Here is a 25,471-nt window from a genome sequence, read left to right on the forward strand (position 1 = left end):
AGGTGGGCGCGTATGTATGCGTGTGCATGATTTATATGCCTGCTTCAGTTCTTGCTGCCCACGGGAATCTTTCTCTTGCAAATTGTTCTGGAGCTTAATTAGTTTTCTGGATTAACTAAGCTTCTTTCTTTCAACACATTATTATTAAGAATTGACATATGTAAAGAGGTCCAACCTCATCTTGCTTTATTCTGCGACCTCATTGTGTTTATATTGAAGGAGGCAGATTTTTAAAAATAGACTCATGTCTGTTATAGGTGAACATTCGTTATCTCTTCACAAGAAGCAGAGTTTGCAAGAAGGACAGTCCTGTGGTGCCATGGTTGGGTTTCTCAACTTGGAGATTCAGAACGCACCTCTTTTTCTTCCTTCAGAAGGACATGGTCAATAGGTGCCCTACTTTCTGCCTCCAGAGTCCTTTCACTCTCCTCCTCTGGAGAAGTTTATTTTAACGCTGCCTATGAAAGGCATAGGAGCCCTGGTGGCACAGTGGTTAAGAGCTCAGGTGCTAACCAAAAGGTCGGCGGTTTGAATCTACCAGCTGCTCCTTGGAAACCCTATGGGGCAGTTCTGCTCTGTCCTGTAGGGTCACTATGAGTCGGAAGTAACTCGACAGCAACAGGTATGAAAGGCATAGGAGCCCTGGATGGTGTAAATGGTTAAGCACTCAGCTACTAACCAAAAGGTTGGTGGTTCAGATCTACCCAGAGAAAGGCCCGGTAATCCGCTTCCAGAAGATCACAGCCATTGAAAACTCCGTGGAGCACAATTCTCTGAAACACATGGGGTCTCCATGAGTTAGAATTGATTCAGTGTCAACTGGTTTGAGGTTTTTTTGGTTTCTGAAAGGCATGGTCTTTTTTTCTTGTGGAGTTATTTGGCCCACATTGTAGTGACTCTGAACATTACATTTCATGGGGCAGTCCTGTGCCATTTCACCTGTTGGGTTTGCTTTTCTGAGGGTCAGCAAACACTGTGCTTCAGGTTCCACAGTGACCTTTCAGAAAGGGGCTGGGCCATCAGAGTTTTGCTGGGTCTTTGAGGGTTGTAAAGCAAATAGGGTTCTTTTTATATCCACATGTGCTTCCCGTAGAGGAGAACCACAGCCAAGGAGACAGAATGGCACTATAATGGTAGAATGCTGGCTGTTCTCTAGCAGTCAGGGAGTTACAGCGATGCTGGAGATGCCCCTCAGCCTTCAGGGGTCTTTCTTATCACGTGCTGTTGTAGGTTTGTTCTGTCATTAGCTTTTATCAAATGATATCCTAATGTGTGTCTGCACGTTTGCCTCCATCATGGAGAGCAGGGCTCTTCGAGTACAGAGACTAGTCTCTCTTGCCTGCAGCTTCTCAGCACCAGCCCAGTGCCTCGCTTAGAGACGCCACTCAGTAAATGCTCAGAGAATGAGCAGCTGCATACGTTGAGGAGCTAATTAATTGAGTGAATGTGAACAGCCTTACAGCCCCTTTGGAAGGATAAGCTCTGCTTCTGCATGAAATAGGAAATGATTTGGGCAATTGCTGAGAGCTGTGGCCTGGTGCTCCCAGTGATTTCTAAAGCTGAACATTTGTTCCTCTTTGCCTGTTTCCATGGCAGTGACTTTAGCTCTCCCTCCGTGAAAGAGCTGAACTTAAAGAGAGACAACACAGACAACAGCTCTCAAATTAGAGAATGTTGAGTAGTAAGGAAATTAAGACACATCTCGATTCTCTGGTTGATTCTTTGGCACTGTGCGTGGGATGACATCACATTATGCCATTACTCTAGAGCCTGTACCCATTGCCATTGAATCGATTCTGAATCAAAGCAACCTATAGGACAGAGTAGAACTACCCCGTAGGGTTTCCAAGGAGCAGATGGTGGATTTGAACTGCCGACCTTTTGGTTAGCAGCGAAGCTCTTAACCACTGTGCCACCGGGGCTCCTACTCTAGAGCGGGGGCCATCAGACTTATTCTGCAGTAATTATTTTTGGCTTTGCAGGTCATATGGCCTCTGTTGCAACTACTCAACCCTGCTGTTGTAATGGAAAAGCAGCCACAGATGATACGTAAACAAATAGGTGTGGCTGTGTTCCAATAAAACTTTATTTACAAAAACAGGCAGTAGGCCTGATTTGGCCTGCAGGCTGTAGTTTTTTGACTCCTGTTCTAGAGTAGTACATGCGCTTTCATATATTGTTTTAAATTATTAAACTTTGTTCATTATCCTGTTCTTTTTCTGTCCTCTTGCTGTATCTGATAAAAGAATTGACTTATTTTAAAGAGCAAGACTTTTTTACAAAAATAATTTTAAAAGATGTGTGTGGTCAGGGTAGAGGGGAGGGGAATATATGTACATGAAACATGACTACGTGGAGTGTGCACAGTCCACCCCAAGACCCCAGTCAGCTCTACTCTGTCACCAGTCTCTTCCTGCTCCACCTGCCCTCCACATCCAGGACTCTTCCCACATGGCCCCGGGTCTCTAACTCTCTGTCCAGCCTGGTACAGTGGCCAGGGCCAGGCTAGCAGCTCTGCACTGGGCCCTTCTCTTCCTCTTGCTTCAGCCTTGATACAAGGGCAGGGCTGACTTTGTACTGACTGTTACCCCAGAAACCCTTTGAACCTTTTTATTTTCTTACCAAAGATCCTGGGTTAAATCTACAGTTTTTAGGTCTTCATTTCGAGTTAAAGGATCATCATGAGGCTGGAAAAGCCAAAGCTTTATGTCTGCCTTTTTGACTTCCACGAGGGCATGTGGTAGAGTCCAGGGGGCCTCATGTGAGCCTTGCAGCAGTTCTACCGTCTTTCTGTCAGGAGATCTACAACACTGGTTGCTAAGCAGCACACACGCTGTGACTCCTTCCAACAGTGTGACTTTTTTTTTTTTTGGAAACATTTGTCCACATGATTGACTCATGAATGGGGAATCATGTGGAAACACTCAGGGCAAACAGTTCGATATAACAGTGTTTATCCTTTTACTCTGTCTTCGGCATCTTTTCCTGAAGACTTATTCAGGGCCACGTGGAGAAGTGGTGCATGCCACTAGCCAGTGCAATTAACAAGCCGTATCATTAGGAACTCCTTAGTATATAATAGCAACATAACCCTCAAAAGAATCTATCTTCTGCTTCCCTGTTGAAGTCCCAGACACATCAGTTACAGTGCCTCTTCAGGGAATGTCTGCTCGGAATGGAACCTGACTCCCACTGTCTGGTTGTCAGCTTTGCTGGTGTCTGTGCCATGCTGCCATCTACATTGTGAAGGGAGCTCAGTGTTTACAGCCAGGCCTCGCTCCTGCTCCACACCCGCTTACCTCTCCCTCCCACTGCTTTCATCACTGACTATTTTGCTTGAAGGGAAGCCCTGATGTATTTTTAAACTGCCCTGGAACTGAGCCATAGTGAGCCCATTTTTCCCAGACTAACATGTTATTGGTCCCGGATGGAAAGGAAAAACCACTGCTCTTCCATCACAGCCTTTTCTCCTACAGGCCTAAAGCAGGTCATGTGTGAAATGGCTCCTCCCGTCTCCACACCCTAATCTCTGCTGACAGTGGCTAGCATCTCACACAGTCCGCTGAGCTGTGCACTCCCTCTGTGGGGAGCTGTGAGGAGGGAGTGGCTGACTCGAGGGGCTCCTAGCTGAATAGGGGACACGGACACAAATGTGAAGACAAACGTTTCTTACCTGGCATCATAAATACAACATACACAAACACAGGGCACAGAAAGCAAAGAGGGCGTCTCAGCCTTAAGGGTCAGGGAAGAACTCAGACAGGAAATGATATTTGGCAGCAGTCGAGAGGATGCAGGTTGAAGAAGTAAGCAGAGACCTTTAAAAAGCAAGGCAGGAAGAACTTAGGGGCAAATATGTTGTTAGCTGTTGTCAAGTCAGCTGTGACTCATAATGGCATTATGTATAACAGAACAAAATGTTGCCTAGCTCCGTGCCATCTTTATGATCATTGGTATGTTTGAGCCCATTGCTGCCTTCCAATCTAGGGGACACATCTTCCAGCACCATCATATCAGACAATATTCTGTTGTGATTCATAGAGTTTTAATTGGCTGTTTTTCGGAGGTAGATTGCTAGGGTTTTCTTTCTGGTCTGTCTTAGCCTGGAAGCTCTGCTGAAACCTGTCTACCTTGGATGGGTGCCACAGTGCGACAGACTGACAGATGGAAGGTGGTGGGGCAAGTATAAGGATGGAAAAACATCATCCATTCCTCCGGGTCAAATTCTTAAAAAGCCTAAAACACCGTTCATAGACCCTGGGGTCTCATCATCACCACTCACGGCACCGGCCCCACACGGCTTCTGCGAAGTCCCCAGAGGAGGCCTTTCTACAAAGTTCTGCTTTCTGTTGCTGATTGAGTGAGTGCTGGGGCCTCTGTCTGTGTTTCTCCACTTATAATCAGAGGACGGATGTCTGTTCCTTCCTCACCACTATTGAAAGTATGAGAGTTAAGAGACAGTGACAATAAAGTGATTGCAACTCCTTGACAAAAGAAACTTTGCATGGACTATAAACATATAGATCATCAATATAAGCTTTTGGTTGGGTGACCACTTTTCGTTGCAGGGACTGCGTGTGGGCAAAACTCACAGAGAAAGACCATGTGTGCAGCTAGCAGGCCGAACCCCTGGTCGCGAAGGCGTTTTCTCTTGATCCCTTCCCCTCGTTTCGATTCCCAGGCCTCATTATGTGCTGTATCATATGCACATGCACAGACACAGGAATACCCGCCACAGGCGGGACAGAGGTGGCAAGGGAGGTGTTTTGCATGAATTCCATCCTTGGGTTTAGAAGCACTTGCTCAGCTGCCAACTACAAATAGCCCCATGCTGGAAAAATGATGCTAATTAGTATGCCATTAAAAAATGGAGGAAAAAAATGCCCACAACAACAACAACAAAAAAAGCTACATGGAGACCTGAAGCCATACCCTGACAGCCAACATGAAGCATGGCCCGCTAATGCAGCCTTAATTCACTTTGCTATGCAGGGACAGCAAGCTCACCATGTTGCTGCGGGAATCCCTGGGGAACATGAACTGCCGCACAACCATGATCGCTCATATCTCGGCAGCGGCGGGGAACTACGCAGAAACCCTGTCCACCATCCAGATCGCATCGAGAGTCTTGAGGATGAAGAAGAAGAAGACGAAGGTAAGGAGTTTGCAGGGGGCAGGGTGGATAAAGGCGCTGTAGGAGCCCTGACCTGGTACAGCGTCAGAAAGAGCCAATCAGCATTTCCAATCCCCCTGTGCCAGGGGGCATGTGTAAGTGGCTCCTTGTGTACCTTGGGGACTGAAAACCTACTGGCTGACCCAGAGGCATCACTCCTGGTCTGTCCTGTGCACAGAGCTGGTGCTTTCCATGGTCATCCCATCTGCTATGGGGAGCACGTGGTCCACTTTAAACGTTACAAATGTATTACCACTTTAAGGTGACAGTTTTGGGGGGGATGGGCAATAGCCACAGTTTTTCTCTTGCCTGTCTTGGTCTAATGTAGACATTGTGTCCTTCAGCTGGTTGACTCCAAAGAGGATTACTAACCCCTTGCCCACTTGGCCCTACTTCTGCCTCCATTTCCGGGAATCATTTCCATTCTGCTGGGTTTTGCCGGGTTAATTCAGTGGTTTCAGGCTGATACTAAGAGACTGCTCAGAATCACAGGGCTCATTTCTTAGGCAGCAAAACCAGGGCAGTGGTGGCATGACAAGAGTGTTTGAAGCAATCAAAATTGTGGTCACTCAGGTCCAGGATCAGCTGGTGACACGTGGGACTTTTTTTTTCTTCTTCTTTTTGTACCTCCGTTGTATAAAGCAGCCCCTGAGTGGCACAAACGGTTAAGCACTCTACTACTAACTGAAGGGTTGGTATTTTGCACCCACTCAGACATGCATTGGAGGAAAGGCTTGGTGATCTGCTTCCAAAAGGTCACAGCCTTGAAAACCCTATGGAGCACAGGTCTACTCAGCACACATGGGGTCGCCATGAGTCAGAACTGACTCAGTGACAACTGGTCTGGTTTTTTGTATAAAGCAGAACTTTCTAACCAGTGCTGTGTGGCACAGGATGCCCCAAATGGCTTGGGGTGTGCCATATTGGAGATGCCCTCAGCCTTTGGGTGGCCAGGTGGGGCCTGGGCTGGTTGCCTCACTTTATGAGCATCCTCTCTGCTCTCCCAGTGTACCACACTGGGGTTACATTTTAGGTATAGCTGTGGTATGGAGAAAGTGGGCACACTGGCATGGACACCCCAAATAATGGCCCATACCCAGGGGGACAACGTGGCCTTCAGTAGTCTATGTCCAGTCAGCTGCCTTCACCCCTCACTGCATGCTGCTGGCTCACCCACTCTAACTACCCTCCTCTCACCCACAGTACACGTCGAGCTCCTCTGGGGGAGAAAGCTCCTGTGAAGAAGGCAGAATGCGCCGGCCCACCCAGCTGAGACCATTCCACACCAGGAATGCAGTGGACCCTGACTTCCCAATCTCTCACTTGTCCAGTGACCCCGACTACTCCTCCAGCAGCGAGCAGTCCTGTGACACGGTCATCTACATTGGGCCTAACGGCACCGCCCTCTCCGACAAGGAGCTCACCGACAATGAGGGGCCCCCTGACTTTGTCCCCATTGTGCCGGCCCTGCAGAAGACCAGGAGTGACAGCCGGCCCACAGAGGCAGGAGAGGCCACTGCCAGCAAGTCAGAAAGGGATTGCCTGAAGTGCAACACATTTGCCGAGCTGCAAGAGAGGCTGGATTGCATCGACGGCAGCGAAGAGCCCAGTAAGTTTCCTTTCGAAGAGCTGCCTGTCCAGTTTGGGGCAGAGCAAGTGAACAAATGCCCCTCGCTAAGCCAGGCAGCTGGGGCCAACTTACTCTCTGAGTCTGATAAGGAAGAGAATGAGTCAGATGACCAGCTGACCGAGAGGGAAGGCGCTGACTCCCCAGCCTCCAGGATGCAGCGGAATCACTCGCCCGTCCCAGCTGCGGCGCTCACCAGCAGCCCCAGCCCTGCTTCTCCCAGGAGCATCCCGGGCAGCAGCAGCCAGCATGGCTCCTCCCAGCTGGTGCACAGCCCCAGCCTCCAGAGCAGCCGTGAAAGCCTGAACTCCTGTGGCTTCGTGGAAGGCAAGCCCAGGCCAATGGGCTCCCCCCGGCTGGGCATCGCCAGCCTGTCCAAGACTGCGGAGTACAAGCCCCCCAGCTCTCCCTCCCAGAGATGCAAAGTCTACACCCAGAAGGGGGTCCTGCCCTCTCCTGCTCCCCTGCCTCCCTCGAGCAAGGATTCCGGCATGGTGTCAAGTGAGTCCTTGCTGCAGCCTGAGGTCCGAACCCCACCAGTTGGAATGAGCCCCCAGATTTTGAAGAAATCCATGTCTGCTGGGAGTGAAGGGTTCCCCGAAGCCCCTTTTGATGACGACCATCCAGCAGCAATTTCTTCTGAGTCCAAGAAGGAGATCCTGAGCACCACGACGGTGACGGTTCAGCAGCCCCTGGAGCTGAATGGTGAGGATGAGCTGGTGTTTACGCTAGTGGAGGAGCTGACCATCAGCGGGGTTCTGGACAGTGGCCGCCCCACGAGCATCATCAGCTTCAACAGCGACTGCTCCGTGCAGGCCTTGGCATCGGGCTCCCGGCCTGTCAGCATCATCAGCAGCATCAGTGAGGACCTGGAGTGCTACTCGAACATGGCTTCTGTCTCCGAGGTCAGCATCACGCAGTTTCTGCCCCTCCCAAAGCTGGCGCTGGACGAGAAGACCCGGGACTCTGGGAGCCGGCGCTCCTCCATCAGCTCCTGGCTGAGCGAGATGAGCACGGGCAGTGATGGCGAGCAGTCATGCCACAGCTTCATAGCCCAGACATGCTTCGGGCACGGGGAAGCCATGGCAGAGCCTCCAACCTCGGAGTTTGTCAACAGCATCCAGAACACCGCCGTGGTGTGCAGAGAGAAGCCCAAGGCGGGCCCTGACAATGTGCTCATCTTGTCTGAAATGGGGGAAGATGCTTTCAATAAAGCCGCTCCCATCAAAGCCTGTAAGATATCGACCCTGGGCAAAGCCATGGTCACGATCTCCAATACGGCCAACCTAGGCCGCTGTGAAGGTTACATCCCCATGAAGACCAACATCACCGTCTACCCCTGCATTGCCATGGGCCCCCTGAATGTCCAGGAGACTGAGGTATCTGCTGTCTCTGTCACCACAGCCCCCAAAGCAGCTGAGAACCAGGACACCAGTGCAAGGAAGGAGATGAAATTTGAAGACCCCTGGCTAAAGCGAGAAGAGGAGGTGAAAAAAGAGACTGCTTATCCTAACGAAGGGATTACGTATGAGACCAGGTGCGGCCCCACAAAGCCCGAGGCCGGGCCTGAGCAGGAGCAGGAGAGGAAGCCCAGCGCGGGCGACAGGCTCAGCGGCAGCAGTGCGGAGGTGTCTGCCTCCCCCATGGCCGACAACAGCCGGAGGATCGTGGACGGCTGTGAGATGGCCTTGCCCAATTTGGCCGCCCAGAGCCCTGTGCATTCCAGCAAGAACCTGAAATCCAGCAGCCTCCCTAGGGCTTTTCAGAAAGCCAGCAGACAGGAGGAGCTGGACAGCCTCTTCTACCACTGTGCTGCCGAGACCAATGGCGTTGGCAGCACCTTGGGTGCCCAGCCCTCAAAGGCAACTCTGGAGAGGAAGGTGGCTTCACCCAAGCATTGCGTCTTGGCTCGGCCCAAAGGGACCCCCCCTCTGCCCCCTGTCCGAAAGTCCAGCTTGGACCAGAAGAACCGGGCCAGCCCCCAGCACGGCGCCTGCAGCAGCAGTACCAGCAGCCCCTTGAACCAACCAGCGACTTTCTTGGCCAGCTTCCCGGATGAGCCCAGCAGCAAAATGAAGGACGCTAGTAGCAGCAGCAAGCTCTTCAGTGCCAAACTGGAGCAGCTGGCCAGCCGGACCAACTCTCTGGGCAGGACCACAGTCAGCCACTATGAATGCCTCTCGCTGGAGAGGGCCGAGAGCCTGTCCTCTATGAGCTCCCGGATACATGCGGGCAAGGACAGCACCATGCCCCGCGCAGGAAGGAGCCTGGGCCGCAGCGCAGGGGCCTCGCCAACCAACTCGGGCACCACCCAGTCTGCCGGAGCCTCGCCCAAGGCCAGCCAGTCCAAGATCTCCGCTGTGAGCAAGCTCCTCCTGGCCAGCCCCAAAGCACGGAGCCTGTCCACCTCTACCACGAAAACCCTCAGCTTCTCCACCAAATCCCTGCCGCAGTCCGTGGGCCAGAGCTCCAACCTGCCCCCTAGCGGGAAGCACATGTCCTGGTCCACCCAGTCCCTCAGCAGGAACCGGGGCTCTGGCTCAGGACTGGCATCCAAGCTGCCCCTGCGAGCAGTCAACGGCCGCATCTCCGAACTGCTGCAAGGCAGCGCGGGCCCCCGAGCGCTGCAGCTGCGCACTGGGCCGGAGGCGGAGGAGCGCGGTGGCCACACAGAGGAGAAGGCCGCGGCGCCGCTGCACGTGCTGCCCTCGCCCTACAGCAAAATCACTCCTCCACGCAAGCCCCACCGCTGCAGCAGTGGGCACGGCAGCGATAACAGCAGCGTGCTGAGCGGGGAGCTCCCGCCGGCCATGGGGAAGACGGCCCTGTTCTACCACAGCGGTGGGAGCAGCGGCTACGAGAGCATGATGCGCGACAGCGAGGCCACAGGCAGTGCCTCCTCCACCCAGGACTCCATGAGTGAGAACAGCAGCTCCGTCAGCGGGAGGTGCCGGAGCCTCAAAACTCCAAAGAAACGGTCCAATTCAGGTAGGCCTCCCTCGGCCCACGGGCAGGAAGGGCTTCTCATACCCCACTGCCCCCTGGGCTGTGCGGGTGGTGGGATTGGCCCGGCTCCTGAATGTGGTCTGGGCTTTGGGTTCCCATAGCCTGCCACACGTCAGCTGGGGACAGGGGGTCTTACTGCAAAATACTGACTGGTGGTTTTGTCATCATTCCCCTAAAGCTGTTCATGCCCTTTGGTCATCAGCATTGTAAAAGGGCACCGCACTGAAACAGGGGTGCTGGCTCTGCTCTCAGGAGCTGTGAAAGGAAGCTGGCTTTGTCTGGTTCTGTCCTGGGTTTTAAACTGTTCAAGGACCAAGAATGCTACTGTCTAGTGCTTTCTATGGGGTCAGGTTAAGGTCGCCGCCCTCGTGACCTAGTGGCTGTAGAAGCCTATACGTGGGGCTGGTAGCCTCCCAGACCCACCAGTCTCCCTCTCAAACATGGAGGGAAGAACACTTTATCTCATTGACAGAGCAATGGGAGGGGCCCTTCCTCCACTCCCCACCCCAAACCCTCACAGTCATGTATGCATGCCTGCCACAGGGCCTGGAGAGTGTTTACACACACACACACACACACACACACACACACACACACAGTGTACACCACACAAACTGCACGTATCTACCACAGTGTCTGGAAATGCCTACACATGCACACATATCCCCCCTACACACACACGCGTGCACTCACACATTCAGTGTACTCCAGCACAAACTGTACGTATCCACCACAGTGTCTAAAATGCATGCTTTTGGGGGATGTTTGCCATCTCCTATCAAAAGGTAAATACTCCAGAAGGACTAATGTATAAAGCCCAAAAAACCAAAACCAAACCCGTTACCATCGAGTCGATTCCAACTTGTAGTGATCCTATAGGACAAAGTAGAATGTCCTGTAGGGTTCCCAAGACTATAAATCTTTACCGAAGCAGACTGCCACATCTGTCTCCTACGGAACAGCTGGTGGGTTTGAACCAGTAACCTGTCAGTTAGCAGCCAAGCACTTAACCACTGCACCACCAGGGCTCCTTGTATAAAGCCCACTGACTTGTTAATGAGTTTGGGGGAATGTGACAGTAAGTTATGATGGGCAAAGAAAAAGAGGCCCAGGTCAGAGGTGGTGGCCCTGGTAGCCATGGGGTAGATGAGGTGAAAGGAAGGTAAGGAGAAAAGGGGACAGAGAGAAAGAAGGCAAAAGGAACCAAGGACAACTTGTGCTACTTTAGAATTTTGCCTGGAATCATCTCTGCTCTTAAATAGCCTCCGAAGAGTTACCCCAACTTATTCATAAGCATAACAACACCAATGAACAGAACAAAACCTCTTGCAGAGCCCCACATGTACTTCCGTGCTTTGGCTGAAGAGAGGGTGGCATGGCGTCCTGCTGTCTGGACTTGTCCTTTGCCATTCTGTGGCCCCAGGGTACTTTGTGTAACCCTAGGCTCTCTGAGAACGCTCAAAAACCATTGCCCCCTGCAGAATATTGGTGTCCTCAGCTTATTTTGGAAATGAAAGATGGAGTGAGATCCAGAGGTGGGGCCTCCCCTCTCCTGCTCCAACTGCTGCTCCAGCAACTGCCCCACAGGCCTTTCCTCTCAACCACAGGGCTTTTTCCTCTCCTCCCGTTGCAGGCAAGCACAAGCTATGGAATGTTCCAACCCAAACATAAGGGCTGCGGTCCATGCACATCATAAACCACTTGTCTTCCTCAAATAAAGAAATCAAATGCAAGGGACTGTGCAGTCACACAGGTTTACATACACACACGGTATGATTTAGATAGCCCATCTGCCCACCCCCACCATAGATCATGAAATGTTGCTGTGATGATGTTACACTTGAAGCATGGCCAGGAATCCTCATGGCTGTCAGACTCTGATGTCTTTATATCCCAGATGGTGTGTGTTTCATTCTTTGATGCACTTTGACAGTGCCCCACAGTGCCCTCACCCCTTAGAGTCTAAGCAACAGACCTCGGAGCAGAGCCCCAGATAAGACAAGTTGAAAATGAAAAGCGATTCAGTGTAGCGTACTAGCTGCTTGTCTCCTATTTCCAGGGCCAAGGGCACTGAAATGTATTGAACTAAATGCATTGTACTAAAAACAACAGGGAAGTTCATCTAAGCCAGAGTCTTCATGGAAAACAAAAATCTACTGGCCTTCCTGATTCTTGGTTGATAAGCTTTCTTATTACAATCTATTCAGTCTTGGTCTTCAAAGTCCAGATTTTTCCATGACATTTGCTACGCAGTCATCTGAGTTTTAGTGTAACAACATGCTTTCCTGGACTCTAATTTGGCGCCTTCAGTCTACCAACCCATTTCGTGATTTCAATGTCTTTTACTCTTTTTTGCAAGGCTTTCATGTTTTGGTTTAGCAGTTACATTGGAGCAAAGAGGAAGAATAATTGCAAAAAATGCATGTAAATAACTGCTTGGAAGTGGACAGCAGGCTCTGCACGTGTCCTTGCTTCAGTGCTACCTCCTTTCATAAATGTTGTCATCTGAGGGTCATGTGTTAGGTGGGGCTATCAGAGGGAACCGGTGTAAAACAAAGGCACCAGGGCTGGCATTAGAGATGGGATTTAATATAGTGTGCCAAGAGCATTAGACCCCTGTGACCAGCTGCAGTAGATCCAGGCCTCTATAATGGATATGGCAGTGGAGATATGCTCATTTCAGGTTAGGTGACCTTGTCTCAATTATTTATGATTATTATTAAGAGAAATGCTGGCTGTCAGACAAGATCAACATAAATCAAAAGCAACTTCTTTAAGAGAACCCATAAAACTCCTTAAAGGAAATTCCTAGCTAGATGACTAGATTCTACAATTACTGAAGAAGTTTAGGACTTCAGAGAAGACAGGTAGTTATCTTTTATCTGAGATTGTTTTTGAATTTGGAAAATGTTAATGCTTTGGTTATATCCTTAGTAAAAATGAACTAGAATTGTATTGCTGGGAAGATAACCTTGAGCTCTTTGAGTGCTCTGTAGTGCATGTAACAATGGAAACAACCAGACATGACTACGGTTCATGCTTCCAGAACCATTTCTGGAGCCCCGTGGTGATGGATGGTGCATGAAACTGGACTCGTTCCATTGCCCATAGCATGGTGCAGGGAGAGATTATGCAAGAAACCAGGAGTCTTGGGTCTTGAGTTGTGTGACCTTTAGGGAATAACTATGCTCCTGCGCTTCCATTTTCTCATGTCAAAATAAAGGAAGGGAGTTGCTAGATAACCACCATGGTCCCTCTACTGCTCACATCGTATAAAAGTATGAAAATAATGTAAAGAAGATTGGTGGTAATGTGACATCCTTTCCATAAGATGATCCATAGTCAGTGGGATATATTCTCAGTTGTTCAGCATTTTTCAGGCATCTTCTGTGCTCCTAGAGCTGGGTGATAGGGAAGTTTCAAGAGGTGTGTGTATGTGTGTGTGTATGCGTGGAGGGGGAAGTATAGAAGACAAGGTCACTGTAAGAAGTTTGTAATCTAATTGGTGAGAAAAGACAGAAAACATGGAACCAAGTGCTGAGTAGTGTGGGGCAGACAGAAATGAAGGAAGCATTTAACAGAGGGAGGATCCCTGGGAGTCAGAATAGTTGAAGAAGGCTTCAGGGAACACTGGGAGTAAGGCAAGCCTTGCAGGATGCTTCATTGGGACAGGCCAAGGGAGTGAAGGGCATTGTAGACACAGCTCAGAGGCAGCAATGAGCCAGGTCTCTGGACCAAATGGTGAGACCAGCTCAAGAAAGTGAATATTCTTAATGGATATCATGAGAGATGAGAGAATATAAACCCAGATTAAGTTATACTTTGAACATGTAGCAACTATAATAAGAATTATTATAGTTACCAATGGGGAGTCATTGTAGGTCCTTGATCGAGAGAGTTGATAAGGTGAGAAAAGCTTGGGGATGCTTTGATTGATGGATTTTCATTGATCCCCCCACAGTTCCTTGCCAGCCTCTCTATGGTCAGTGACACTAAATCACATATAGTGTACAGCCACGAATTGGTGATGACAGCCAGCCCCAGAGGGCAGCTGTCTGTCCTGGCCCGTGTGCATGTAAGCTGCTGAGAAGATGTTAATCAGTGATTGACAGTTTCATCCCATGTGGCATCAGCCTAGCCCCCACCCTGAGCCCCCGGTTCTTACACTAGAGCATCCCTCTTGTTTCATATATTTGAAGTCTCCCCAGCTACTCTTAATCTTCTTCCTGTGGTCCCTCAAATTTCATTCTCAACTCTGTGTGTTACCACCTTGGCTTCTTTCTCTCTCTCGGGCTGGCTGGGAAAATCTGAACATTAGATCAGCACCTTGGCCTGAAGGAAGTTCATTCCCACTGGCCAGGTCTAGTGTAACCCAGCACCCAGGTACCCCCAGGAGAGAGGGAGCGTCTGCCCACAGAAAACTACCTCAGGGAGCGTGTTGGTTCTGGAGTGGACCCAGGGTTTGAGCTGCCTGGACACATGCTCCCACAAGGCCTGCTCTGCCTGATTCAGTCAGCCCAGCACCCAGCCCCATGCCAGGTGCAGGTTAGCATCGAATATTCTGGACTGATTCATGGATTGGTTAGTTGATTGGTTGGCAGCGTGATCTGAAACATTAGCTCGTATTTCTTCTCTATCTATTCTTCATATCTTGTCCTCTGGGTGACGAGTGCCTTAAATGTTGAACCCAGTCTTCTGTTTCCTTTGTCATTCTAAGCACCAAATCCAGTGCCTTCCCTTCCCTTTGTGCCAAGCCACCATCACTGTCTGATGGCGTAGGCTTTAGGGCTGTCTTAGTATGGGCAGCACTTCCACCCTCCTCTATGGCTAGGACTGCAGAAGGCCCAGGGTCTGGAGAGAGAAGCCTGAGGTCTTTCTGTACAGACAGATGCCCCCGTCAGTCCCACACCTCCAAGGCTGACCCAGGGTCACGGATGGGGGCAGAGTCCACTGAGCACCTTAGGGTCCAGCCTCCCAGCTGCATCCTTCACTGCACCTTCTGCCCTCAACCAGATTTCATCACTATAAAAAGAAAACCAAACGCGTTGCCGTTGAGTCGATTCTGACTCATGGTGACCCCATGTGCTACAGAGCAGAACTACTCCATAGGATTTTCTTGGCTGTAATCTTTTCAGATGCAGATCCCCAGGCCTTTCCTCTGTGGTCTCGCCTGGTGGGTTCGAACCACAAACCTTTGGGTTAGTAGTGAAGTGTAAACGGTTTGCTCCACCCAGGGACCTTCACTGCTATAATTATACATAAACATCAAGATTACATAGTTAAGTGAGATAACAAAATACCCTTGAAAGACACATTAGAGAGTATCCAGAGAAGAGACATACAATGACAAGAGTTTTCTAAAATAAGGCCAACAGGAAAAGGAGAAAGAGGCATCGAGATTCTTGAACCTAAAGACAAGACAGCTAAGGAGTCTGATTGTCCTTAATTACTTGAAGCATTCTTATAAAGAGGAACAAAACATCTACAAGTTTTAAAAAATAAATCTAGGTGACTTTTAACCCCTAGGAGGTATATATGATATAAAATAAATGTGAATAAATTGTTACTATTACTTCAGATTTGGCATAGAGTATTACTCTGCATAGTAGAATATTGCCGTGGGTGATAGAGTGTTACTAGGGGTTGAGCAACATTTTGAATAGGAAGGTTGGGGGAGGGAGACGGTAAGAGAAAATGCATTTAAGTGACTACAGAAAAAATTTGCTTCAATACAAGGGTATCTGATTATAAACGTACCAGGAGGCGTTATGAACGAGTTGATAGATTTCTCCCTGTAGTGACCTCTAAGAGTGAAACAGATCCCATCATACCTAGAAAATCTTAATGTGCGCTTGTTGAATGGATGGATGAATGGGTGCAAGGACAAGAGATAGGACAGGAAGTTGGAAACTGTAGAAGGGGGTGGTAGTGGGACAGATATAAATAAACTACACTTCTGTGACTATTGAATTACTAGTGAGACTTGGGAAGAATAAATATTAAAGCTCCCAATTGACTAGAATTTTATCTGCTCGGTCATTTTCCGTCTTTCTCTCATTCCTAATAAACACGTTGTTGTTAGTTGCTGTTGAGTCGACTCCAACTCACAGTGACCTTTGTGTAACAGAATGAAAAGTTGCCTGATCCTCCAGGATCTCACGATGTTGGAATCCATTTTTGGCGACTATCGTGTAATGCCTTTCAACCTAGGGGGCCCATCTTCCAGCACTATATTAGACAGTACTCTGTTGTGATCCATAGGGTTTTCATTGACTAATTTTCAAAAGTAGATCACCAGACCTTTCTTCCTAGTCTGTTTTAGTCTGGAAGCTCTGCTGAAAGCTGCTCCTGGGCAACCTTGCTGGAATACCAGTGGCATAACTTCTGGTATCATAGCAACATGCAAGCCACCGCAGTACAACAAACTGACAGACGGGTGGTAGAATAAATACATAAAATTATTGCTAATACAACTGGATTTACATACCATCCCCTCAAATTGCAGTGTTTATTATAGATGCCCAGGAGGTACCTGGAAGGAGCTGTGTTTTTTTCTTACCTTGAAGAGATAAAAGAAATATCTTCCGAGAAGTCTCCTGTATCCAAATCTATATAGCTGTTTGTTAGAAAACACCCCAGGAAAGAGATTCGAATCACACAAGCTAATGATGAAAATGAGCAGTGGCCACTGAGCCTTAATTCCACTGTGATCTCTTTGCTGAGTTTGGAAATCATTAGATACTAGTCAACTGAACACTGGGAATTTTCCAACATTACATGCTAGCAGAGTACCTTGTGTGTTTAATTATCCACCAAGCACCCCCCAGGCCCTCCCCTACACAGGCACAGACAGGATGGGACTTCGTATCTGACTGCTCAAACACCCTTTGGTCACCAGTCTGGGGAGAATCTCCCTACCTTGCCTTGAGGTTAGAAGTCTCCTGGGGCTACCTCACATGACACAGCTTCAGGTTGCTAAGACATGGTCTCTGTGAGAAAGAAGGAAAGAGAAAGAGATTTCGCAGGGAAGGTTCTTCGTGGGCAGGCCTCTCTTGCAGGTTGTCATTTGCCGGGCATACTAGGTTAAGTGCCTAGAATACCAGGTTCGGTTCACAGAACCCTGCAGAAATATCTGCGACTAATTACTCCTCACAAGGGCTGAATGCACCATGTTTGCCTTAGCATGCATTTGATTCTCTGGTGCGTTCTCATTTCATTTTAATGAATTCGAGAAACCCAGTGGTCACTGGCTTAATGAAAACGAGGAGGAAGGCAGGCTGCTTGCTAGTGGATTTAAGATTTCCAGAGTGTTTCTAAGAGAATCAGCCTAGAGACAGATGGGAAAAGGTTCAGAATGAGAGAACCTTATTGAATGTACAGATGGGAAAAAATGGAAAAGTAATTGACTCCCTAAGACAAGCTCCTTAGAGTAGAGCCCAGAGGGAATGGGCTGGCTGGGCTCCTGGGGGAAGGCTGAGAGCCTCAGAGAGGCACAGAGGAAGCTCAAGTTCTGACTGGAGGAGACCTGGGTGGCCCTGGGGCATCTGCTCCTTTCTCATCTCTGGTTTGGGGAAAATTTTACTTGATCAATTAAAGCACTACAACAGGCAGTAATACCAACGTCCTCATTCATCTGGGGGACCATGGAGCATGCTTCTTTTTGAAAAGGTCATTAAAATCACACACATTCATGATATCTCTCTCTCTCCTTAAATCTGCCAGCAAGCACTTCCTTCCTGTTTTCATGAAACCAGTGACCACGGTGTTTCTTAAATTGCTTCCTTCCCTCTCTCTTTCTCACACACATCTCTGATGTATAAGGTTCCTTACAACATTAATACTTTATGCTTTTTGATTCACCGTCTTCCTAGAGCCCAAATCTCGAGTCAGAATAAGACAGTGTGGGGGGCGGGGGCGGGGGGGAGGTGTGAGAAGAAAGCTGAAGATGGTGGCGTCTTAGGGGCAGGAGATGGAATAGACGGAAGCATATTTCCCAGGAGCCTGGTGAGGCCCAGCATTCAGAGAGCCAGCCCAGGTTTCCTGACATTTGACCTTCAGACTCGGTGTGTACACTTGTGTCTGAGCTTATGGCATTAAAAATGGACGTCCCGATACCAGACTTCTCACCTGAGGCCCTCAGTGCTGCCAGAAACAGAGTGAGATGAACTGCAATGCGTTGGGCCCCTCTTAATGCCTGTGGCGGTTGCAAGGCCTGGAATGAGGAGGGGGAGAGTGGACTTAGCTATGTGTAGGGGGAGGGGGCCTGGTTAGAAGTTTCATTAAAATACCAGCTTGCTTTTTTCAGGTCAGATCTGGGCCGTTTCACACAGCAAAGCTATGCGGGCAGTCATCAGCACCAGTGTTTTTTTACACACTTGACTTGCACATGTCTGAACTGAGCGTGGGCTGATGAGCAGGGAGTGATTTAGAATGAGTGCTGACCTGCTGGCCACAGAAGGAGGCTGGTTCAGGATGTGTAATCCCAACCAGATGGCCGTGTCGGACAGGGCACCACAAAGCTTCTGCCAGGCTGGGTGCTTCCACCACGGCTTCTTCCCAGCTAATGCTGGCAGGCAGTGGTCACCAGCAGAGACTGGCTCAGCAGAGAGCTGGCAGCTTCAGGCACCTGGAGTGGCATCTGCTTACCAAGTAGCATGCAGAAGATCCAGGAAACTTGATTTACGCGGGAGCCTCGCTCCGAGACCTGTGTTCATGATGGACGGCATGTTGGCACTACTGCTCCCTATGCCCTTTGGAGCAATGTGAAGGCACCAGTGAAACTCGTTCAGGTCATTCATTATACTTGGTTTCCACTAGCCTTGGCCACATTCCCCTGCACCAAGCTCAGCTTTCCTCATCAGCACCTGAATAAGGCTCACAGTGTGCTGCTGGTGGGAGCTGGCAGGCGAGGGAGGGCTCCTTGGTTTTAGACTCAAGAACTAAAGGATGTCAGTTCATTCATGGAATTTCTTTACTGGAAACCAAATTCAAGAAACTGACCAAAAATTCAAAGTAATCGTCATTAATATGCACTAGAAGCTATGCCTCATCCGTAAAACACAGCTAATTCTACATTAGGTGCTCACTTCCCGACTTGGGAGAGATTGATCTGGTGAGGAATTTCAGAATAGCATGGAGAAAAGGCATTGGGAATTAGGTAGCCTTTGGGATATTCCCATCAAGTTCCCTTATACCCAACAAAATGTCATTCTCCAGCCAGGCTTGTTTAATTTTCTCTCTCCCCGTTTAAGGTGATCCTCACTCCCATCCAGGATGCCCTGGAGTGGGTATTGTAGGGAACTAGAGGGTGACCCTTGCTCCGGATGTTTTCCCATCTGATCACGTCCCATCTGTACTAGCCAGGCTCCAAGATGGACCCAGTGATCGCTGCCTTTCGGTATCCGCACCCTTGTATAGTCCTTCCCATATTGTACCAGTGCTGGTCTATGTGTCCAGTAGAATAAGGCAGAAGTGGCGGTACATCACTTTCAGTATCGGGCTATAAAAGAACGGTGGTTTCTGTCTTGGGTGCCCTTTCTTACTCCCTGTCTCAGGTGACTCACTGTGGGGGAAGCCTGCTGCCTTGTCATGAGTAGGTCCATGTGGTGGTGAACTGAAGCCTCCTCCAACAGCCATGAGCTTGGAAGTAGATCCGTCAGCCCCAGTCAAGCCTTCAGATGACTGCAGCCCTACCTGACATCTTAATTGCAATCTCTTGTGAGAGCCCAAACCAGAACCACCGCTTAGCTACTTCCCAGATTCCTGACCCTCAGAAACATGTGAGAGAATAGATGTTTGCTGTTTTATGCTGCTAGGTTTTGGAGTAATTTGTTATATAGCAGTAGATCATTAGTACACCATCCCATGCCATGACTCTCCTCAGTTGCTCCCCTATTTCTCATACAAACAGATCCTTGGAAGTCCCAGAAAGGCTGGAACAGGTCTGAATTGCTAAAGGGCACCTAGCTCGGGGCCAAACCCTGAGATACCCCCATTACATTACTGATTTCAGTCTTAGCGGGACTATTTCAGGACCATGTCCCCAGAGTCAGGGTAGGTGAGGTGGAGGCCTGTCACCCTCTCTATCATCTAAATATACATTTATCAAACCCAGAGAAGGGCTATGACAGGAACCACTTCAAGATTGATTGTAGCCTGGACAAAGGGTCTCCAAGGCCATAGTCTTCACCTGAGATACGATCACCTGCCTCACTGCTTCTTTGTCAGCTGGAAGAACTGAATATTCTCCCTCACCCATGCTCATCCTTACTCTGCTTCTGGAGATATTTTGCAGATAATCTCAATTTACAGAGGCTGGAACTGAGGCACACAGAGGCCAAGTGGTTTGCTTAAAGTCAACTAGCTTGATCAGACTGATTAAAAACAACAAACCAACTATTATTGTTTATTTCCATTGTAAATGTCTTAGACACTAAGGAGACAACATTTGCTTTTCTCCCGTAATTGATGTTTCTTAGTTTTATAAATCGGTGTCTGCACTTTTTGAAGAATAAACATGGTTTTGTGTGTTTCTGTGTGTTTGTGAGCGTGAGTGTGGATACAAGATGAAGATCTGGTCTCTAAAAAGTGAGATTTGATGTGAAACCAAGGGAATTTAGAACGCATGGTACCTTTGTAGAAGAGATTAACTCTGCACTTAGAATTCCTCCTTGTCTCCTAGAAGACCATGAGTGAGAGACCTGTTCCAGCTGCCACTGCCCGGAGCAGGCAGTGGCTTTGCACTTTTCCTAACTCCCTAGAATAGTTAGTGAGAAAGTAGCGCTGGATGTCATTCCCCTTATTCTATACCTAAGAAGTCTGATTCTTTTTCTGTCTGAAGTTGTGGTGCTTTCAGCTTTCCTTAGTAACTGGATCTCTCAAAGTTGGATAAGGATACAATGTCTTTTTTTCTAGAAAGGTCAGCAGGCCAAGCATGTCCCGCTCCCTCAGTACTCAACCTGCTGGAATAGAGGGAAGAGCAGGAAAGGAGGATGGAAGGAAGACTGGAGATGAGAGGGTATTAACTCCTCCAAGGTTCTCACCAGTACGCCTTTAACCAGTGCTCGTAAGGGTCGAGCAGTACCATTATGAATGGTGCTGTAAAGGTGTAAAGGGTGGCTTCCGGCCACGTGAAGCCCATAATAAATGCAAGGGTCCGTCAGGTCCTGCAGAGGAACTGCAGAGGCTGTTGCAATCTTCAGCTTCTCAGGGCTGCCTTCTCACAGAGGTGCAAGCTCTCTCTTGCTCTCTGCTCTTCTTTCTTAAATCCTACTTTGGTTGGGGTTCTTTATCCATGCTATTTAAAAGCAGAATTAGATAAAGCCCAAACACTAAGTGCTCCTAGGGAAGGATCCAGGCAGACTCCACCTTCTTCAGTTAAACTGAGGAGGGAACCATCTATCATTCAGCGTTAGGTTAGATTCCATTCGACTTCAGGACAAACCTGGTGGGGTTATATCATGTTCCCCACCATCTTCCTTCCCAAAAGAAGGCAAACCTCCTCAATGCCCCTTCCCTCAGAAGGAAACTCCTAGGTGGGGTGTCTCAGGAGGCAGCACCGAGACCTAGCCTAGCATCTGTTTAAGGTGGCCTCAAGACCTCGCCTTTTAACAGGCCCTGCTGCCGTTCCTGAGGTACCTGGGTGGTGCAGACGCTTTGCTCTTGCCTACTAACCTAAAGGTTGGCGGTTCGAACCCATCCAGCAGCACCATGGAAGGAAGGACTGACAATTGAGTTCCATAAAGATTATAGCCAAGAAAACCTATGGGCAGTTCTACTGACACACAGGCTAACCATGAGTCAGAATCGACTTGCTGGCAGTGGGTTTGGTTATTTTTGGTTTGGCTGCCCTTCCAAGGAGCCAGGTGCTGAGAGATGCGGCAACTTCCCACTGGGATCAGTGCCAGAACAAGTGGAACAAACACTTGATGGTTTCTTGAAGCAAAAGACAAGTTCCCTCTCAGACATGGATGACATATGAAGCCCTGTGCTCAGAAAGCCAGAGCCATGGCTCCGCTGAGCACTGCCAGACACCAGAATGGTAGTGCTTGGGCCAATGGGCTCCTGCCATTGTCAGTCCTATAGGTGATGGTTGGTTACCGTCCCCTTCAGAGACCTGCCCCGAGGCCAGAAACCAGCATGTTATCTCCACATACAGTTCCCAGGTTACCTCCCCAAAGAGGTTATAAGCTTCTTGAAGACAGGCAATCAAACATCATTATGTTTAGTGGGCACCTACTATGTGTCAGGTTCTGTGGTTTTTAGTAACACGTCCTTTGGTAAAATCATTATTATCTGATTTTAATAAGAAAATACTGAGATCTTTGACAAGTTACTTACGTTCTTTGTACCCTAGTTTTCTCTTCTGTGAGAATTAAATGAGATACTATGTGTGTATTAGTAAGGCTTAGGTTTTTCTGTGAGTGAGAGAAAACCCCAAATAACAATATAGATATTTCTCATGTGAGTCTCTGGGGGGTACAAACAGTTAACGCTCTCAGCTGCTAGTCAAAAAGGTTGACAGTTGGAGTCCACTCACTGGCACCTCAGAAAAAAGGCCTGGCAATCTTCTTCCAAAAAATCAGCCATTGAAAACCTTATGGAGCACAGTTCTACTCTGACACACATGGGGTCACCACGAGTCAGAGTAAACTCGACAGCCACTGTTTTGGGGGTGTGTGTGTGTGTGTGTGTGTCAGGTGAAAACTGGGAGGTGGTTCTAAAGGTACAGGTAGGGATTTTCCTGAGCTCCTGGTGGCAAAGATTAAGTGCCAGTTCAAGGGATTAAACTTGAAGAGGGTAGCCAGAGATTGGTGTCTTTCAAACCCAACTCAGCCACAGGTCCTGGGGTGCTTGTCACAGGCCTATCACTTACATCAAAGGTTGAAATTCAAGAAATTAACCCTGGGCTTAACCCCCACTTAGGTTCTCAGAGACGGAGACTCATCCCAGCATTGTCCCTCGACACGTCCTCACCTGTGAGAAAGCCCGCCAACAGCTCAGGGGTCCGCTGGGTGGACGGCCCCCTGCGGAGCACCCAGAGGGGCCTGGGAGAACCTTTTGAGATTAAAGTCTATGAAATTGATGACGTGGAGCGGCTGCAGCGGCGACGAGGGGGCAACAGCAAGGTGAGGCCATCTCAGTCCCCACACTGTGGAAGTCCCCCAGTAGCCCCCCAAGGCAGGTGCTGCGCAGTGAGCTGAGGAAGGTGGCTCAGACCCAGAGAGACATCCCCACTGGGCTTCTCAGGTGGGTGGGAGGCAGTGGCTCCCTCCAGCAGAAGGGTCTCGCAGAGATTTCGGAGAGGACCGTGTCTCTCTGTATAGAACATCATAAAGGCTCATAGGCCGGGGAGCTCGTGGTTTCGGACATTTTCTGGCTGTGTGTCTTGAGGCCTCATACCCAAGGCAGAGGAGCATTTGTCCAGATTGGAACACTTCCTGCTTTTACTATTTAAGGCAAGCCTATAATATTCCCACCCTGTGGCTGAGTCGTCTAAGGCAGAAATTTGGCTGAGATCCTCAGGTCCCATCCAAACTTCCCCTGATCTGCTCCTTTTCCACCTACCATACTCATAAGTTTCTTACTTTCTTTTTTATTTTTTGTTGTACTTTAGATGAAGGTTTACAGAACAAACTAGCTTCTCATTAAACAGTTAATACACATACTGTTTTATGACGTTGGTTGACAACCCCATGACATGTCAACTCTCCCTTCTTGACCTTGGATTCCCTATTACCAGCTTTCCTGTCCCCTCCTGCCTTCTAGTCCTTGCCCCTGGGCTGGTGTGCCTCTTTAGTCTCATTTTGTTTTATGGGCCTGTCTAATCTTTGGATGAACGGTGGACCTCAGGAGTGACTTCATTACTGAGCTAAAAGGGTGTCCAGGGGCCATACTCTCGGGGTTTCTTCAGTCCCTGTCAGGCCAGTAAGTCTGGTCGTTTTTCTTGTGAGTTAGAATTTTGTTGTACATTTTTCTCCAGCTCTGCCGGGACCCTCTACTGTGATCCTTGTCAGAGCAGTCAGTGGTGGTAACCGGCCACCATCCAGTTGCATTGGACTCAGTCTGGTGGAGACCGTGGTAGTTGTGGTCCATCTAAGTTTCTTTCTAGAAGAGGTTGTGTTGGCTTCATTTGAGCTGATGGTCATTTTCTTCTTCTCTCCCCATCCCATCTCCTCCTCTGTCTGTGCCCTAGGAGGTCATGTGCTTCAACGCAAAACTGAAAATCCTGGAGCATCGCCAGCAGAGGATCGCCGAAGTCCGGGCCAAGTATGAGTGGCTGATGAAGGAGCTGGAGATGACCAAGCAGTATCTGATGCTGGACCCCAACAAATGGCTGAGTGAATGTAAGGCCTGGGGCTCATTCCCATCGTGTGCCTAATGTGGTCCCCAGCTGAACAGATCTGGCCCGTAACCAGGATTAGAGCATTTCTGAATCTGAGGGTATGCCATGCCCATCTAAAGGAGACAGTGGCACTGCGTGAGCAATCCTGCTTACCGGGGGCTGCACAGTGGAGGGTGGGGACAGCTGAGGGCTGGTGAATATTGCACTTGCAAGATTATTTCTTCCGTGTCTCAGAAAGCATCTGAAAATGAGATTTTTTCCCCCTGCATGTGGCAGACGATCATCCAGACATAAAGGCTGTATTACAGATCAGCTCCTAGGCCACAAAATCACACTGCATAGCTAGCCTGAAATAGACAAGAATTTATAGAGCTCTTAATAAGGTAAAATGTGCAGTCCTAGAAAAGCCTCACAAAGAACCCAGAGAGCAAGAAAAACATTTCTGAGTGAAAAAATAATGTGCACAGTGTTATTTCCATTTAATAGCAAGCTCGGGATGACAGTAACCATCTAATAACAATTCAGGACAATTTTGCTCTCTTTGAAAGACAGATTCAATTGTCTCTTATTTATTTGTTCCTAGCCATTCCATTTACCACAAGATAAGGCTCCGATCTTGCCCCGAATATTACATTGGTATGAGGCCCAATGCTGGAAGATTTGGTCTGTGGAATAAAATATATTACTTTCATTAAACTTACCCTCTCCTCCCTTTCCCGTCCTGCATGACCCATGACCCACTTGTTCTCTCCAGCCCCTTCCTGCCTCTCCTTCCTCACGGCCCCTCCCCGGCACATCCCGTAGGCCTCTCACCATAACCTGGCCAGGCAGCAGTCAGGCAGGGCCTGGAAGCTGAGGTTTGAGTTCCACAGAAGCTGGTTTGTTTGTTTTTTCTTTTAATGAACTTTATTGAGGTATACTATACATACAGTAAAATGCATTCATTTTAAACGTACAGTCTGATGCATTTTGACAAATGTTTATACCCATTTAACCATAAAACATTCAAAACGAAGAATGTTTTTGTCACCCCAGAAAGTTTCCTTGTGAAGTGCCATCTGTTTTAATTTAAACCAAAGAAGCTGGTTTAAAAAATACTGAGTTTGTGTTTGAGGTGATGAAAAACTTTTGGAAAGGGATAGTGGTGATGGTTGCATAACGTGGGGAATGCAGTTGGTGTCACTGAATTGTGCACTTAAAAGTCGTGAAAATGCTTTGCTATATATATATATCTTTTTTTAATTGTGCTTTAGGTGAAGGTTTACAGAGTAAATTAGTTATATATATATATGAAACTAACAACAGAAAATAGTCTGTCTTA

The 25,471-nt window shown here is 48.6% G+C and overlaps 1 protein-coding gene across 1 annotated transcript in view; it reads left to right on the forward strand.

Moving 5' to 3' along the window:
* The window catches only part of KIF26B (kinesin family member 26B), a 572,671-nt gene that overhangs the window by 543,275 nt on the left and 3,925 nt on the right, over positions 1 to 25,471 (forward strand). The window contains exons 12-15 of the mRNA XM_004375868.3: positions 4,993 to 5,155; positions 6,377 to 9,788; positions 22,731 to 22,933; positions 24,001 to 24,151. Coding sequence (XP_004375925.1) covers positions 4,993 to 5,155; positions 6,377 to 9,788; positions 22,731 to 22,933; positions 24,001 to 24,151 — 3,929 coding nt within the window. The remainder of the gene's footprint in view (positions 1 to 4,992; positions 5,156 to 6,376; positions 9,789 to 22,730; positions 22,934 to 24,000; positions 24,152 to 25,471) is intronic.

The sequence above is a fragment of the Trichechus manatus genome, unplaced genomic scaffold (genome assembly GCF_000243295.1).
Source record: "Trichechus manatus latirostris isolate Lorelei unplaced genomic scaffold, TriManLat1.0 scaffold00039, whole genome shotgun sequence".
Classification (NCBI taxonomy): Eukaryota; Metazoa; Chordata; class Mammalia; order Sirenia; family Trichechidae; genus Trichechus; species Trichechus manatus.